Below are 17,255 nucleotides of genomic sequence, written 5' to 3' on the forward strand. Positions count from 1 at the left end.
CTGAAAAGTGTGGCATACCTTTGAATGACGAAACGCCATTACTGTCAGAATATAAGCAACGCAGGGGGCGCTACAAACACGTGGAAGAATGTGTTTCAATTTATGAAACGGTGTCCTCCAGGGTCTTCCCTCACCTTCTCCCTGAGCTACTGTTGCCGTCTCAAGAGATGCACGCTTCTGATCAAAAACAACCAACCTGAGCCAGGAGGAAGGTCTTAGTACTGTCAATTGTGACTCCATGTACGTGCTGCTAAATGAATTAACAGCAGAGAAACAACTTGCCATCCCAGAAAAACTGTTTACCCGCCATCATCAGTGGTCATGCTAACTAGCCTTAGCATTCATGGCAGGCTGCATTGTGTTGAACTAGCTGTAGAGTAGCAGAGACAATGGGGGAGGGAGTTAGGGGTAAGTACACAAGCTTGACTGACAGCACTAAGACCCTCCTCCTGGATCTGATTGGCTGTTTCTGACTGCAGTGATTATTTCTGTAGTTAGCACTGGGAGAAGGCAGAGGAGCCTGATTTTTTTCACAGATCATCTGTCTCATATCATTCTGTCACAACATAGTGACAGTTTTAATGAATATGTAAAACATATATATATTTATAAAAATATACATAAAAAATATACAACAAAAGTTCAAAGGGTACTTTTTCCAAGGCACTGTAAAACCAAATAATGTATTAAGTTTCCGAGTTTCAAGACAACAGCAACATCAAACACAGTACAACTTTTTGCGTACTGTTATTTTGTTTTCATTACTGCCATATAATTGAATATTTTTAGCTTAACAACTAGATGGCTCGTTGTACACAAAAGCTACACAGTCTCTTCCAGAAACTCAGCTGTTGGGAGGGAAGAGAGAGAAGAAAACAATTACTTTAAAAATGAGTGATACCTCAGCAAGACAAGTCAGAGTTTAGGTTTTAGACACAACGTCACACTTATTGTCAGGAGGCGTTCCTCCCAGAGAGCATGTCATTTTTCTCGTGGTGGAGAAACAGGAGATTGACTAGCATCTGGAGCAAACAGTTTAAATGTTTTCAATGATCGTTAGATCAGATCAGTTCAGAAAGATAATCAAATCTGTGAGCAGACCTGTGTGACGTCACTCAAGCGATTTTAGTCCAGCTGAGCTACTCAGGGCCAGGTAGGTGCCACACTTGTTCCAGGTTAGAACCATCACTGCAGGCCTGCGGAACGTCAGAGGCCTCTTTCCCAACTCCGGACTGTTTCTCTAAATCGCAAATGACAAACAGAATTTGAAAAAGTGAATGAAACGAAACCTACAAATGAGATTATACAGTAACGGATGAAGCTCTAGGTGGGTGCACCGCCTGGTTAGACTGGGGTTGTCCTGTTCTTTGGTTAGGCCAGAAGAAGTCTAAAATGAGGCTTTTGAGGATGACCCCTGACTCGGTTATAATCCTGCCCACAAATGGCCCGCTCAAGGAAACAGCAAGATGTCAAGGTGACAAACAAGAGAAGAATGTCACAATGCCCTGCAGCTCATACTGAGCTGCAGGCCATGTACCTGTAGGTTTAATCAACATCAGACTGTCAGTTGAAACACCATCACCTTGCGACAGACACCATGAGGTCATCTGGTCCCATCACTACGACTTGTCCGGTCAGCTGCCCATTTGGGAAAGGGTAGATAGTGGAGGTGGAGGCATGAGGCATCCTTTGCTACAGTTCCTTAACTTGACTTTTACTGCAGAAAACAAAATCCATACGGACATTTTACTTTGCACACTTGGTTTCTGCTGCTGAACGATTAATGGGCAATCTGCCCATGCCATTGTCTTTTGACCAATATCATCAGAGATAAAGGCCTAGAAGTTGTCTGGCTGGGTGTATTATCAGTCAAAAGACTGACAGCTTCAGTCCAAATGAAAAACACAAACTATGTGTTTTACCTAATCATTGCAGAAAGGTCATTCACTGAAGAAATTGGGATCACCCAGTTCACCAACCGTAGTTAAAGCCGTTATCAGAACCTTCAAGTTGAGAAAACAAATACGAGAGAACAACCCAGTTATTATTGAATTACTTATCATTGAATGGATTATTATTAACATAAACATTCAGTCTGAGGAACATTTTGAAAATCAGCTCTTGGTCAATTGGCCCAGTCTACAGTTGATTCTCCAATTTCCAGTTGATAAACCTTCGTGCATCTCCTGATCCTGATTATCCCAAAGATTTGTTTTTTATTCTGATCCAATTATAGCCAGTTGACTCATGAAAATAAAAAATTGTGACCTTTGATTAATCCAAAATAAAGGACCACATTTCCCATCCGTACACCTTGAGTACAACATAGAAATGTACTTGAAGAAAATACTTGACAAAGTGTTTACAATCATGGTTAGTATGAAAATCTCCAATAATGACAGATGGCTTCTTCCAAACCTTGATGATCACAACTACAAAAGTTCCAAAACGGTTCCATCACCTGTGAAATCCATTACCTCATCAATCCAGCGGGAAGTTTGATTTTCTGTGACATTATTTCCCCAGAGATAGAGACTCTCTAGGATAGCGGTTCTCAACGTGGGCGGTACCGCCCCCCCGGTGGGCGTTCAGAGGACGACAGGGGGCGCTGGCGGACATTTTTACAAAAGGAGGGCGCTGGGATGCCTTTGGAGGTCGTTTGGTCGAAGGTAAACTTTACACCTTAAATGCCCAACAATACCAGTTTAGACTTTGAGCAACTTGCTAAAACTGTATTGTGTAACATTAAATCATGCTTGGCTGCAACTGTATCGATGGCAGCTCTCCTTCTATTCAGTGTTTGTAGCTCCTGCTATAGTTGCTCCACCGCATCAGTTCAGCGTTACACCGGCTGATGACGTTGCTGTGATTCACTTTGTCTGGCATTTTTGTACATATGTTTTGGCAGTTCTGTGATCATGTCAAAGCAGCAACTTATATTAAAAAGTGTTTTATTTCCGTTTGAAGGTTGCCCGCTTCCATGGAAGGACAACAGAAAATCGCTCTTATAAACATGTAATTACTAAAATCACGATACCCTCACTGTGTATCCCTCTGAAAAATGAACCCATTTAAATAAAGAAATCCCTCCATGGGTGATACCACGATAGAGAGCGTTAATTTTATAGCGTTAACACCGGTGCTGTAAGTGGTCCGGTATGAAACGGGTGTGATAGAGTAACGGTACCACAGCACTTTAAAATTTCAATAATCGGAATACCGAAATTGTTTCTGTTGTTTTAAAAGGTTTATGTCAGTCTGCCTTTTCCCCATCAATACGCCCTGCCCCTAAAGGGGTTAAAAAAAAAAAACGACGCGCACATTGCGCAAAACACTGAAACAGGAGAAGCGGGACATAAAACGGAGCGACGAACTAGATGTGAATTATGGCACAAAAACAGAGAATCCGACGCTGAACAGTGAAAAATCAACACATGATGTGAAACACATGACGATTAGGCGGTGCAGCAGGTGATGGGCGTCAATAAACGCTCATCACCTGCTGATGAGCGTTTATTAAAATAAATCTAGCAACAGGAAAGAAACTAAACTGGACATAGCAATAAACCAAGAGAGGATAATAAATCAAAGGAAACTAAATGGAAATGAATGAAGAACAAAATGCAAGAATAAACTAAGAAACTAAAGTAAATACAGAGGAATAAACTGGTATGGCAAGACCTTTCGAACAATACTTAATACAGAGGACTGTATGGCAAGAATAAACAGACACCATTTCCAGATAAAAGGTAAAATAATATTGCTGAAGTGCCATGGGTTTTGAGACCATATCTAATACTGAGAATAAATATATTTTACAGGCCATAACAGTAAAGAACTTATCACTTATTTATGTTTTTAATTAGATTTGTTATATTTATTTCTTCAATATTATTTTTCATGTCAGTGTTAATGTCATGAGGCTAATGACTCCATGACACATTCAATTTGACTCATTAGAATTTGATTAAGTACCAGATTTGTTCTTTGTCATTTCTGTCCAGTAAAACTATTAATCTATAAATCAGTTGACAGGCCAATATAAAGATATAATCCATGTTTCTGTCTCATATTTCTATGGCATTAAAAGGAACTTTTGTTTTTCCACTGAAAGCTCTGATTTGCACAGGAAATGCCATGCGGGTGAAATTTTATGGATGATACTCTGATGTCCCATTCTCCTGAAGGCAGCACAGGAGCTGCCACCACCAGAATCCGACAGAAACACTGAAGAGAAGAAGAGCTATGATTAATTACAGTTCTATCCATGTTTTAATGTTGCAGAGCTCAAATAGTCGTTTTGCAAATAGTTCAAAGTTTAAACTGGCATTGTTGTACATCTTTTATCTGTTCATTTTGTGGAATATTTAACAACTAGAAAATTTACAAAGAATAAGAATATTTTTTCCACTCTGATTGGCTGCTGTTAGGCCTACCAATTTTAACTTGAATGTTCATTGCATTTTTCGTAGACACCTGTGAAAATAATTTCTATTTCCAAGGCTTTTTTGTTCCATAGGAAATTATTTTTGATGATAAATACAGAAACAAGCATAAAAATCAACACATCTACAATAGTGATAGTAATATTAATAATAAAATAGTCAGTGCAAAGTAGCCTGCAAATTCTTTGTTAGGGGTGGTGAGGGACCTGGATAAAGGCTAGGGGGCAGTGGCCCGAAAAAGGTTGAGAAACACTGCTCTAGGAGATTGAGAGCTGCGATCAGGACCGCTCCAACAGACAGCGGAGGGGAAACTTGAATTATATGTTCTACAGGAAAAAGTAAAGACGGTAGATGAAGGTTAGAAAATGTGAATGCCATTTTTTTCCTGTTTGCTCTGACCTAATATGGACCCTTTACCACAATAAAGGGTCCAATGGCCTTACAATGGCTGCTGCACTTCAAAACTGTAGTTATGGATTTCCTCTCTGGTTAGGACTCCTCCATTTGCCTGCACCTTTGTGTTGACAGTGAACACGGTTATTTATACCCATTGAACAGAACCTTTTGGTGTGAATATTACCTCTTCCTCTATCTCTTGCGATATGTCCCCGTGGTAAAAAGTGCCAAGACCAGCCTCAAGAACTTCTGCCAAACTGGGTATCCTAGGGTATGACCCCAATCTCAGAGTCTGACCGTTTGGGATTATGATGTCCCTGAAGCGTCCAGCCAGTTTCTCAGTTTCTGGCTTTGATATTGCAGTAGCTGTGTAGGCAAAGTAAATGATTCATGTCATCTCCATTAACTAAAACAATTTATTGGACAGTAAGGTCTAAGAAGGGGAACGTTTGACTCACCAAGACTCTGTGAAACATCATCTCTTGCTACATCTGCCACTCTGCTGACAACGTCATCCCACAAATAGCAATGACTGAAAATTAATTTGTATTCACAAGCCAACCTATTAAACCTGAAGTACTTAAACATTATCCATACATTTAAATTTCGAGTACCTTAATGTCAGAAGCATTTTGTACCACGTCCTCTGTAAGAGTTTTAGGCGCAGAGCCCTGGAAATTGATCACCTTGGTTTGATTCCAACAGGCGTTATGGATCAACATCACTCCTCCTCTACAGAGAGACTCTGATGAGGATTTAGGCTCAAACATTTCACACTTGGGATCAAATCTTTGGAAAGACAATCACATACCCACCGACACCAGACACGTGTGGATGCACAACACCCAAGCAGAGAGCTGCATCCACACTGGATCCATGATCCCGAAGTACTTTCTCAGTGAGAGCCGTGCATCGCTCATGATCCGACACCACGCCTTTTATGAAACCCTGTGGAGAAACTGTGATGGGAAGCTGCTGCTACTGTCAGGCTGGAGCTTCAAAGAATATGTGGCTGCAGATGAATTTTTATGATCAAAGCAACTGTCACTCCAACGGCAAAGATGGAACATACAGCATATACTTGTACTGGTGTGTCCACGGCATAACATTCCTCATCGGTTTCTTTGATCTAAGATTTGTTCTCAACCCAGATGTTTCAGTCAACTGCATAAAGCAACCAACAATCTCCATTGTTTACCATGTGGTTGGCCCCCCTCGTCAAACGATAAACTCATTTGGCGATGAGCCATCAGCCAACTCAGATGGATTCCCAAAACTCTTGTAATTGAATGTCAAGTCATTGTTGAGTTTTGTTTCAGCAAATATATTCATTGTCTCTGTATCCATGTACCACTGAGCTAGCTATAAAAAAAAACCTGATTGTACCGTCCTCCACACAGCACACACCCACAATAGCAGGAAATGAACATAACAGGTGAAATTACTTTGAAAGCAATCAAAGCACTTTTTGAGTGCGTCACACTGGGAGGAGACCGATGGGTGTGCACCATTTTTCATTCAGCTAGAGGGATGATGTGCCACTTTGGTGGAGGAGTTTGCATGCCATTTAAAATGGCACATCAGCCAGAGAAAAACCCATATGCCTCTTTCAAACCCATTATTGACAGATGTCAACTTTGACCAGGGCATTGATTTAATTAGTTTTCAAGACTAATTAAATTCCTCAGTCACTTATTGCCAAATAATAAATTACTCAACGTAGGAGTGGATTTGTGGTTCCTGCATGGTTTTCATGACATTTTGAGCTTTTCAACTCTTAAATTTCCCAAGTTCTCAGTCGTTCACGTTCCATTTAAAATATAAATTTGTGAAATTAACAATACATTTATGGCATATTTCTGCAGGGTACAAACACCCACTCAGTAAACTTGGCTAAATACACCAAGTGACCCGTATGCTGTTTTTGTTGCAAAATTTTGCCAGGCCAAGAAAATAAAATGTCTTTTTGATTTAATAAGGCAAACTTATGTCCCAGAGATCTATAAAACTTTCTTTATTAACCCTACAATAAATGTTCCAAAACAAGCACATAAAGTGTAAATGCATACTTGCACACAATAACATATCCAAGAAAAAACAAATATATATAGACTGCAATTCTCCATCCACAAATATGCAGTGGCATGCGTGCACATAACACTGTATATCTCATTTCATGAGGTGAACATATTTATTCCTACTATAACAAATAGTGCTCTATAGGTTTAAAACAACAATCTAGCTGCCTATTACTTGATAGCAAGCATCTTAGTGAGTTAGGATTATGTGTGTTAGAGTAAAAAAAAAAAAAACAAGCTGTGTGCTTATATGGGTATAAAAGTAGAAGCAGATCTTCATCCTTCGTAGTGTGAGCTGATCTTCAGTGGCCGAGGCTGCGATGCCCAGGCTGGTGGAGGTGGAAGGAGTTGTGTTGTGCTGCTTGGTGAACTTGGTTCTGGCGCTGGATGGCGTTGCGGGACACATGGCGACGGTCTGTCCGGGCCTTAGCCTTCTGAGCGGAGGTTACCTGGCTCAGCTCTGCCACAGCTTTAGGCTGGGAGACGTAGCTAGCCACGGTCCGACTGGGAGGAACGGTGGGCTCTACAAGCGATTGGCTGGACAGAGACACAACGGAAACGGGGGGGAAAAAAACAGAGAAACGTGAGACTGAGTTTAAAAATGAACGCAAGAATTCATTAATTCAAATTAGAAATGGTGAAAATTGTTGTCCCACCTGCTCTTTTCTGTGCTTGCAGGCGTGTCTCCTTGAGAAGTAGAGTTAGCTTGTTGCACAGCTGCCAGCTGGGCATCCTCCTTCTCACATCCTCCTGCCTCTGAAAACACGAGGAAAGATGTTATGCAACTCTTGTTTACCCTGGTTCCTTCTGTGGTCAAGCTGACATGCAGAACATAAGGGTTCGCTGTGTTAGGTTTAAACAAAAGACGAAAAAAAAAGAGAAGTCAGACAAGCTCACTCTAAACTGAAAGCACTCACAAACAAAATGGTAATGCTTTATTATTCAGTCAAAATTCATGTCAAACCTCAGCTATCAGAGCCTTACTACAGAATTTATACCCCCTAACTTTAACACATTTTGTCACAATACAACCATAAACTCAGTGTTGGGTAGTAACTAGCTACATTAATTGAATTACATTTACTTGAGTAACTTTTTCGGTAAAAAAAAAAAAAAACTTTTAGGAGTATTTTTACTGTGCTGTGTACTTTTAGAATATACAAATACCTGACATGAATTCCCTTTTTTTTTTAAATAGTATTTTGTGTGATTTTTCTTTCATTATAAAGCACAACTTTATAATGATGTGCTATGTAATATTAATCCACCACATAAAATCCCCAAAACATACACTGAACTCTGTGGTTATTGGACACAAGGTTCAAAAACTCTCAGGAGGTATAAATACTTTTGTAATGTTTTATATCAGTAGAATTTAATGTTTTTAATCTCCGCCTACCTTGATGGTTGACAACAAGCCATCCATCCTCAGCTGCTTCTCCAGGCTTGACTTCTTCCGGGGTCTCCTCTTGGCCCCCGAACAGAAGACGGGCAATTTTTCTGAGCATGACTATTTCTTTTTCTTGTTCCTCCTGTTTTTATTCTGCAATAGGACTCGTGATCACACGAAAACAACTGCAGAAAACAAGAGGAAAGGAATATATAGCAGACCATTGCATCATGATTTAACCAAACAAAGCACCATTAACTACTCTCTATGCTCCGAGGGCTCTTCTTCGTGTTAGCTTTTTAAAATTCAGCCAGTGTTGTGTCAGCTGACGAGGGTGTCCAATGAAAAGGCTGCGAATCCCCCAGATTGACATTATATATCCATCTGTTGCAGAATGAATGGAGGCGGAGCTTATTATTATTCTATGAAATAATGGAAGACCCCCTTCTTCAGTCATTTAAAAATTAAAACATAGCTGTAATCAGTAAACATCACAGACCAGGGTTGCTATATGGGAAAGGAGGATCTACTTTTATTAGATACGTCTTCTCACAATTCCGTTGACATACAGCTATGTCTCCCTACTGCCTGATTAAAATCCCTTTAAACAGGCGACGGGTAGCTTTTATTGTTTAAATGTTAAAACACTGAAGCCACTACGTCTACGAAGTCGTGTGTTTAAATAAAACTGCAGTTTTCTTACCTTCTCGTGTTGACTTAAAGGTAGTCTTTCACTACAACTAATTCCTCCTTCAAAAATCGCACAACTCAACTAGTATAAACTTGTGCTGCTCTACTGTTGTTTTGTATTTCAAATATTCAACCGAATCAAGCCAACAGCAACCCCTCCCATAAGGCCCGCCTACTCTGACTAAAGAGCCAATCAGAGCTCGCAGACGGAGCCTGCCGTTTGATTTGAGTGAGCTGGTGCTGTGTTCCAGTGCCCTCGGAATTCTGAAAATTAAACATCTTCATATCTCCAAAAAACTTTACTCCAGTTACAGTTACAGTATAGAAGAGACTACCTCCTCCTTTAGTGTGTTTTGTGTTGTTCACCAAACACTTCGTGAAAAAAAATAAGGTCATTTTCTCTTTTGTGATGGACATGTTACTAAATACAGTGTCTCTCTTGCAATACTTTGGCTAACTTGTACTCCTTCTTATATAGAGTTCCAATCCATATGCTGTTGGTTCATTAATGTTTCCTAACAAACCTCGGGCAGCTTTACTGAACAGTTTCACTTTTACTTAAACTAAAATCCACACAGGCAGACTCTTGTTACTAATTCATGGACTTCTCAAAGCAGTTCATTTATTTTACTTATGGTTATTGTAGTATTAGCAAGGTACTTTTCTTGTTTGCACGTTTTGGAAAACCATGTATTATTTTTAGTTCTGGACCAAGTTATCTTGTCATTAAATTTCAATAGAACACACTCATATTTGCAACAAGGCCTCACAATAACATTTTGCTGCACAATAAATTGCTGCATTAATTATTGCAATAAATGATGATATTGAGATCATTTTCAAATAATATATAGCATGTTATGATAATGCAAGTACACCCGCTCTCAAACACTAAACTTTAATTTTATAAACAAAAAAAAAACAAAAAAAAACAACACAGGAATTGGAAGATTTGGAATACATGACAAACCGAAACCATAAATAAAATATTTTATCATGTCTCTATATATAAATTATTGTCCATGCATATAGGTGTAAAGGAGTAATTGAACAAGGTTCACAATTCTCTCTTCATTGATTTCTTGTAATTACATGGTGTCATCCAAAAACCCAGACTGCTTAAGTTGCTGCCTTGTAATATGCTTTAGATATTTGGTAAATGTTTTAGGAATTTAGGATCACTAATGACATAAGTAATTATAAAGTGTATGTAAATCTCTGGTTTCAGTTGTATAACTCCTCTTTTCTTATAGTTATTATTCACATCCAGCCATATTTTCTTTTCACTTCATCTTTCGATTTACTAAAAGTGAAAATCCGGCATTATCTAAGCTTTGATGAAAGAAAAATCTAGGCTGAATCTTACCGCTTGCAGAACAGCGCCACCTAGTGTTTCCTAAAATGAACTAAAAACATCAGCGCTCACATTCCTCCAGCAGGTGGCGTAATTCCTCCACTGAAATTACGCTTGGTAATGAAGGACACGTCTGTAACCATGTTAATTGAAGTTAAACAGGACAAATGGAGACGGGGAACTATTTCAAATTAGTCATAAAACCAGAACAAAAATATACAGCGTGAAACTTTGACATAAATTTATCGAAGCATATTAAATAGGACTTTTCTCTTTCTTTCTTTCTTTCTTTCTTTCTTTCTTTATTTTTAGTAAATTCTGAATTAACACAGTTGTCTTATATCGTTATTTTAATACGAACTGATCTTTTTAGACCGTGCCAAATACCAAAATTGATCAATGATTCATATGCGGCCGAATGACTCATTCTTAAAGTTTTTCACAGTTCCGCTCTCTCTCTCTGATCTGCGCCTTAACTTTGTTGGCTGGTGATTTTGGTGATGTAAAATGTGTGAGGCTTCTTCTCAAACTCTTAAACTGCGATATGCTGTGTGTGGGGAGGGGCCCTCAGGGCGAGCACACCCCTCCTTGCCTGAATCGGAGTGTTTCAGAACAGAGGCCAGCATTTAGTTCCTCAGCAGAGAAGCTCTACATATCGCTCCGTCGATGAAATCCATCCCAACTTGTTTTGGGTCACAAGGAGGATATTTCTATCGTTTTTCTTTTTCTTCTTCCTTCTAGGACTACAGCGCTCTTCACCTCCTAGAAGCTGTGCGTCGTGACCGCGCGTTCCTTTTACGCACAGATTTTGGTGCCTGAAATAAAAAAAAAAGAAAAGAAAGAAAAAGAAAAGGACAATGCCTCGGTCTTTCCTGGTAAAAAAGTATTTCGCTAAACAAAAGCCAAACTACAGCGAACTGGAATGTCAGAATGGTGAGTCATGAGACTGTTTACTCTTTTAACGGAACTTTCAGATGCGAACAACAGGAAAGAAATTCACCTGTTTCAATATTCTGGAGAGAGTCTGGCAAGTTTTTTTTTTTTTTTTTTTTCCCTCGAAGAGGCGACTCCCAGATCAAGTCGGGGCCCGTTAGATGCACTTTCCCCCTCTTTCTGCACGGAGACAGAGCTCCATTCATGTTACAAGCTGAATACGTGGGAGGAAACGGCCCTGGAACTTTCCCATATGGCTCTTATTTTATGCTCCTTTACAAATGAGGAAGTTTGACATCGTACCATACCAAATAAGAACAGAAAACAGAGAGTGGATCTTCTTCTCCCCTTATTTGATCCATAAAGTGAATTTGTTGTAATTTACTGACTTTAATGCTGCTTCCTAACTGTCCTCTTCTTTTCCCTTCAGATACTTCATTGGAGACCTATCCTCTTGCTGAGGTGGCATCAGCAGACCACAGCACCTCCACCTGCTTCACCACAGGTCTGGTGTGGGACCTGAGCGTCCTCCCCGCCCTCTACCTGCCCACCGCCCATTCGGAGGCCTCTGGCACTTCGGGCCCTCTGGACCTGAGCTCCCCTTGCAGCCTCAGCAGCAGCGCCAGCAGCAGCGGCGAGGAAGACGAGGGGCGCAGCTCGGACCCCCCCAGCCCAGAGCCCGTCATCACGTACGCCCCTCGCCAGAGGATGAAGTGCACTGGCGTCATGGCCCACGTCAGCCCCCCAGAAGAAGAGGAAGAGAGAGGAGAGACCCCGGCGATGGCGGCCAGGCCGGCTTTCCTCTGCAAACACTGCCCCAAGGAGTACACCAGCTTGGGGGCTCTGAAGATGCACATTCGCTCACACACCCTACCCTGTGTCTGCACTACCTGCGGCAAGGCGTTCTCCAGGCCCTGGCTGCTGCGCGGCCACATTCGCACACACACAGGTAAGGTTGAAATCTGCTCTGAGAGGATTGCACAACGCTTAAAATTTTCCCCTGTTCACTTGATCTGTTATTAGCTTTGGGGCCCCTGCCAGCCTGGGGACCCCAGGGGAACATATACACAGGTTTTCAAATGCATTAGCACTGTTGGGGGTTCCTAATTTTGGGAGATCAGTGATTGACTGAAACATATTAAGCTGATCTTATCTACCTTGGCAAAGGTCTATTTTGCCATTTTGCTCTGCCATGAGAGAGCTTTCACCGTCAGACCCGCCCACCGGGCCATGTCTGCATGTTTGCAGTTAACAATAGTCACCCACTGTTGCCAACTCAGCGACTTTCTTGCTAAATTTAGCAACATTTCAAACAACGACAAAAAAAATCTGTATCGGCCAAAACTGGAATTGTCAGGTCAGGCTTTTTAAAGATTGGTAATCGTTGATTGGCAAGAAATCACCCCTAAAAAATACTCCTTTTGTCTGGGTTGAGCTCTCAATCCTTACACAGGATTCTTCATATGACTATCATGGAAAAAGCTTTAAACTTCTCCAAATTACAGACTCAGCTTAAGGTGAGCACCCCGATGAAGTTCTGCTGATGACCTCAGACTAACTTGAGACAGCCCTCAGTCTATGGATGTGGAAATCAGGGGCAGTCGTTCCGAGTCAGCAGGTTACCTCCCCCGCCATTTTGTCATAACAATTTATCTGATGAACTCAACACTTGATCATCAGACATTACCACACAGGGAAGCCCTCCGTGGACTCATTGATCATTCATTGTGCTTAATGTCTCAGCAACAATGAGTTCTCGGCTAATTATCTTATCACGGCTGACCGGGGGTGGGGGACTGGAGGCACCTGAGTGGGGGCAGAGGAGGGACAAAAGGTTTAAAGAATGCCTGGAGGCTCGCTGTTATCACTGAGTACTTAGTACCTGCAGTAACTTGTTAGCGCGTTAATCTCATTTGGTTCTGATTGAATCATGCTAATTCAGTCAGGCTCTGACCCCAGCAGCCAGCCATGTGATCCTCATTATCTTAACAATGTGTCTGTGTTTATACATGTGTGCTTGTGGGCTTGTGTGTGAGGTGTTAATAGAGAGCTCCCATCAATATAATCCAGTATCACTACTGTAGTCGCATTTCAAGGAAGCTGTATTGGTGTAATGTTTGAGTGCAACTCTCACACTCAGCACATTTAGATAAGAATGAATGAATTCCATTTGCTACCGGCATTCCTCAGAGTTGTGTCCTCGGCTTCTTCTTCTTCAGCATACATCTCCTCTTCTTTGCTTCTATATTGTGAAGCTTCCATGAATTCAATATCAATAAAAATTGCTTTGCATAAAACATCCTTCATCTTAGTGCACTTCCTCCTGATCTGAGGCTAGTAAACACTGATTCACCTCAAACACCCTCAATAAATCAGCCATTAAGCTGAGATTCTGCTAGTTGGTACAAGGTCAGCTCTTTTCAGCAATTGACAATTCCAGCAATTCCCCCAGGTTAAAAAAGCCTGACCTGCCGATGCCGATTTTGGCAGATATAATTTTTTTGTTTGTTTGAAAAGTCGCTAAATATACAACAAAGTCTCTAAGTCAGCAACAATGGGTTGAGTACTGTTAACTGCATACGTGCAGACATGTCAGTTAAACCAGACTCACAGCTGAGCAAAAAGGGGACATTGGACGATTTTCAGAGCTTTGTGGAGGCAGATAAGATCGGTGGGTAAGATTAGTTTCTCATGTAGGCATTGGTCGATCTCCCAAAAATGAGGTAATATGAGCCAGATTACCTACTTAAAAGTCTAAATGTCATTCTGAATAGTTCTCCATCTTAAACGGCTCACATAAATAATGCCACCTTGTGTCAATGTTAATCATCTCTGTCTTTTTTTTTGACACCATTCTCTTCCTCCATATTTTCTCACTTCCTGGTCAGCTACCTTATTGATTATTGTAACTTCCTTCTGTTTGGTCTCCATCTCTGGTCCCTATATCTTCCGTTTGTTCAGAACATCTTATTGACTCAACACAGTACTCCGGCTCTCCTAGAACTTCACTGACTTCCCTTTCTGTACCACATAACCCTGCTGGACCTTACACATCTAAACTCTTGTGCATCTACAAAAATTTCCCTCGCTCTCAGTCTTTCCTCCTCCACTTATAATTGTCCAAAAAGTCACAACGCTTCTTCCACTCTCAATCATAACCCAATCATACCTGTTTTGAGAGTAATTTGTTTTTTGTTTTATCTTGTGTTTTTAATGTAATTTCCTTATTCTCTGCCCAGGTGAGCGTCCATTCTCGTGTCCCCACTGCAACCGGGCTTTTGCGGACCGTTCCAACCTGAGGGCCCACCTGCAGACCCACGCCGAGGTGAAGAAGTACCAATGCGGCGTCTGCTCTCGCACCTTCAGCCGCATGTCGCTGCTGCAGAAGCATAGCTCCTCGGGATGCTGCTCCACTTTGGGCTGAGGCGCTGCGAGCGTGCGGAGGAAAACCTACCGGGACATCAGCAGGGTGGAAAACTTTTTGTGAAACCCAGTTAGATTGTTTAAGACATCGCAAAGATCACAAAATTGCCAAACTTTAAGAGACCTTGAGGGAATCAAACCTCACCGGGGACCTGACTTTACAAGCGTTTTCTCTTCTCTGTTCCCTCATAAAACAGTCGAGAAGCATTTTCTTTTCTACCTTCTTCTATTGTTGACTGAGTTTTTGAGGCTGGACCATCTGAACTGAACAAAACTCACTAAACATTGGTGCCTTTTGTCGCTGTCTGTCCCCATTCCAAACAATGCATAACGTGAACTGGTCAGGGCAAGAGGCGTCTCTCCTCCCATCTTCGCCCTGGTGCCGGTCAGCTCAGGATCATGGCCTAGACGCAGCTGCTCAGAGGTAGGGGTGCGTGGGTGGGATAAATCCCTTGGCACTTCTCGAAGTAGCACACACTCGCGTGCGCGCCCACAGACACAAAAGCAAATGCACACACAGCTGTCCTTGGTGCTGTGGTGCAGATAGATGAGGTGCTAACAGGTGCTGCAGCCATGACCTTCGCTGGCTGATAGCAGGTGACTTCCACTGCCCTTGGTTTGCTTAAGGAAAAAAGAGGAAGCATGTCATCGCAGAAGAATGGCACCAGTTAATGTTTTTTTGTTTTCCTTTTTCTCTTTCTTTCACTGATGTGGATCATTGTAAGCCTCTGTTTTGACTTAAACCAGAACCTCTGCCTTAATCCGTCGGGGTTTAGAGATGGGGAAAAGTCATTCTTGCTGTTTTCCAAAGGTGATTCAGTGTGCAGCTCTCCTGCAAACATGTATAAAAAAAAAAGCCAATGCAAGGTTACTACAGTGTTATCGATACCAAGCCAAAGCCATATGACTCAAATGAATGTGCCTTGAAATTTTATTATTCGTACAAACCATGCCTATATTTTTTTCTTCTTATACCTCATTTAGCTGATGTGGCTTTAAAATCTGACTTCAGTATTGAAAGAAAATTTGCTTAAGTTAAGAACTATCAGAAGGCTGAGACCAAAGATGTAGGCAGTTTACACCATGGAAACATGGTTGCCTAACATGTGATGAAAGCCATGTAAATGGACCATACTGAGATGAATTTCTCACGTTCCTAAATATTTTACAGCTGTTTTTTTGTTAGTGCAATGCGCAGATGTTTTATTTTGTTTTTTTTTTCTACTACGCCTTTGTGTTCATCTTTAATTCTGTATGTCGTAAATGATGCATTTTCAATAAAGTAATTTATGTTTATTAAAACTCGCATTGTTGATTTCCCCTTGCCCTCCCTGTTTTTTTATCACAAGGAGACGGGTATACGACTCCCCGCTTTCGCTTTAGAGAAGTCCGTGCGGCTGCAGCGCTGATTCATAAAACGTCTGTTTGATCATTAACCGGGAGAATAATAAGCGGTTTGGAGAAAACGGGCTGTTGCGTCGAAACGTTGCAGATGCAGGTGAGCGGCGCGCTGTGATTGGTAGGAGCGACGGAATGCACCTGCTTCTAGTTTCCACCTGCTGCCATCTACTTCTCTCTGTGGCTGTGTAAACACTGCAGCATATGCAAATGTGAGCGTTTTAGGCGCAAGTGCTAAGCCAAGTGTGGTGTCATTCGGTGGATTTTAGAGGAACTGAACTGTGCTGGACGAATTCTGAACCGACCCTAATGTGGAGTTTTAGTTAGACGTGCTCTATATCAGCGATTGATGAGTGTTTATTTTTTTCGCCTCTCGGTGAGAGCACAGCATATATTCCTAGACAGTGAGTCAAAGTCTGGCGCTTTAGGTTCCCATGGCTCCTCCGCTCTCAGTCAGTAAGTCAAGCTAGTAGTCACCGTGCCTGTCAGTCAGTCAGTCGCCGTGCGTGGGCCGAGGCCTGCGCCTTGGCCGTGCAGCGCGGAGTGAGGTAAACTGTTCCACAGCATCGTTCCTGGTTTCCTTCTGACTCAGGGATATGTGCTCACAGTTAGCATGCAGTCTGACTGACTCACCTCAACTGCTGTATATGGGATTTCTTGAAACCAGGATTGGGGCTGGTGTGACAACTCGGGGAAAAAAAGAAGAAGAAAATATCGCGGTTTTACAGTATCGTGGTGCTTTATTTAATATTTATATCAAGAACAAACATCAAACGGGACTATTTGCTTTGTACCAGGACAAACAAGAATCACTCTTGTTCTCGCAAAAAAAAATATGTCAATGTCAAGAATCAGGATCTAAAAGAGTAGCTTGAAAGTGAAGTAACATTTCGTCACTATTTCATGAACCTAGCAAAGCGCAAGAATGCACATAAGTTTATTAGCCCATATGTTATAAAAGATTTATCTTGAACTATTTTCTGCTGGTAATGTATGGGGAGCCATTTGTAAAGTTACCCAGTAACAAATCAACAGTGGTGGGAAGTACTTGAGTACAATTTTCATGTATCTGTACTTGTACTTTCTACTTTTACTCCACTACATTTTACAGTAAATATCTGTACTTTCTACTTCACTACATTTCTACA

At 41.4% G+C, this 17,255-nt stretch overlaps 2 protein-coding genes and 1 pseudogene across 3 annotated transcripts; 1 reads left to right on the forward strand and 2 right to left on the reverse strand.

Annotated features, from left to right (window-relative positions):
- Window positions 1-1,111: 1,111 nt before the first annotated feature.
- LOC106932628 (glutathione hydrolase 7-like) lies at window positions 1,112-6,032 on the reverse strand (annotated as a pseudogene).
- An 808-nt stretch (window positions 6,033-6,840) lies between these two features.
- Window positions 6,841-9,170, reverse strand: tp53inp2a (tumor protein p53 inducible nuclear protein 2a). Of its 2 annotated transcripts, XM_088005388.1 has the most exons (4): window positions 9,013-9,170; window positions 8,319-8,494; window positions 7,576-7,675; window positions 6,841-7,456 (listed from the first exon to the last, which is right to left on the reverse strand). In XM_088005388.1, exons 2-4 carry the CDS (start codon window positions 8,425-8,427, stop codon window positions 7,222-7,224), a joined length of 444 nt encoding a protein of 147 aa, XP_087861514.1. In that variant the 5' UTR covers window positions 8,428-8,494; window positions 9,013-9,170; the 3' UTR covers window positions 6,841-7,221. The 2 variants fall into 2 exon arrangements, with proteins under 2 accessions (XP_087861514.1, XP_087861515.1); XM_088005389.1 differs by lacking the exon at window positions 9,013-9,170 and having other exon boundaries at window positions 8,319-8,658.
- A 1,534-nt stretch (window positions 9,171-10,704) lies between these two features.
- Window positions 10,705-16,011, forward strand: snai1a (snail family zinc finger 1a). The gene is made up of 3 exons (XM_015011429.2): window positions 10,705-11,286; window positions 11,717-12,235; window positions 14,526-16,011. Exons 1-3 carry the CDS (start codon window positions 11,211-11,213, stop codon window positions 14,708-14,710), a joined length of 780 nt encoding a protein of 259 aa, XP_014866915.2. The 5' UTR covers window positions 10,705-11,210; the 3' UTR covers window positions 14,711-16,011.
- The last annotated feature ends 1,244 nt before the right edge of the window (window positions 16,012-17,255 follow it).

The sequence above is a fragment of the Poecilia mexicana genome, unplaced genomic scaffold (genome assembly GCF_051168715.1).
Source record: "Poecilia mexicana isolate PSO_F unplaced genomic scaffold, ASM5116871v1 scaffold_5, whole genome shotgun sequence".
Taxonomy (NCBI): Eukaryota; Metazoa; Chordata; class Actinopteri; order Cyprinodontiformes; family Poeciliidae; genus Poecilia; species Poecilia mexicana.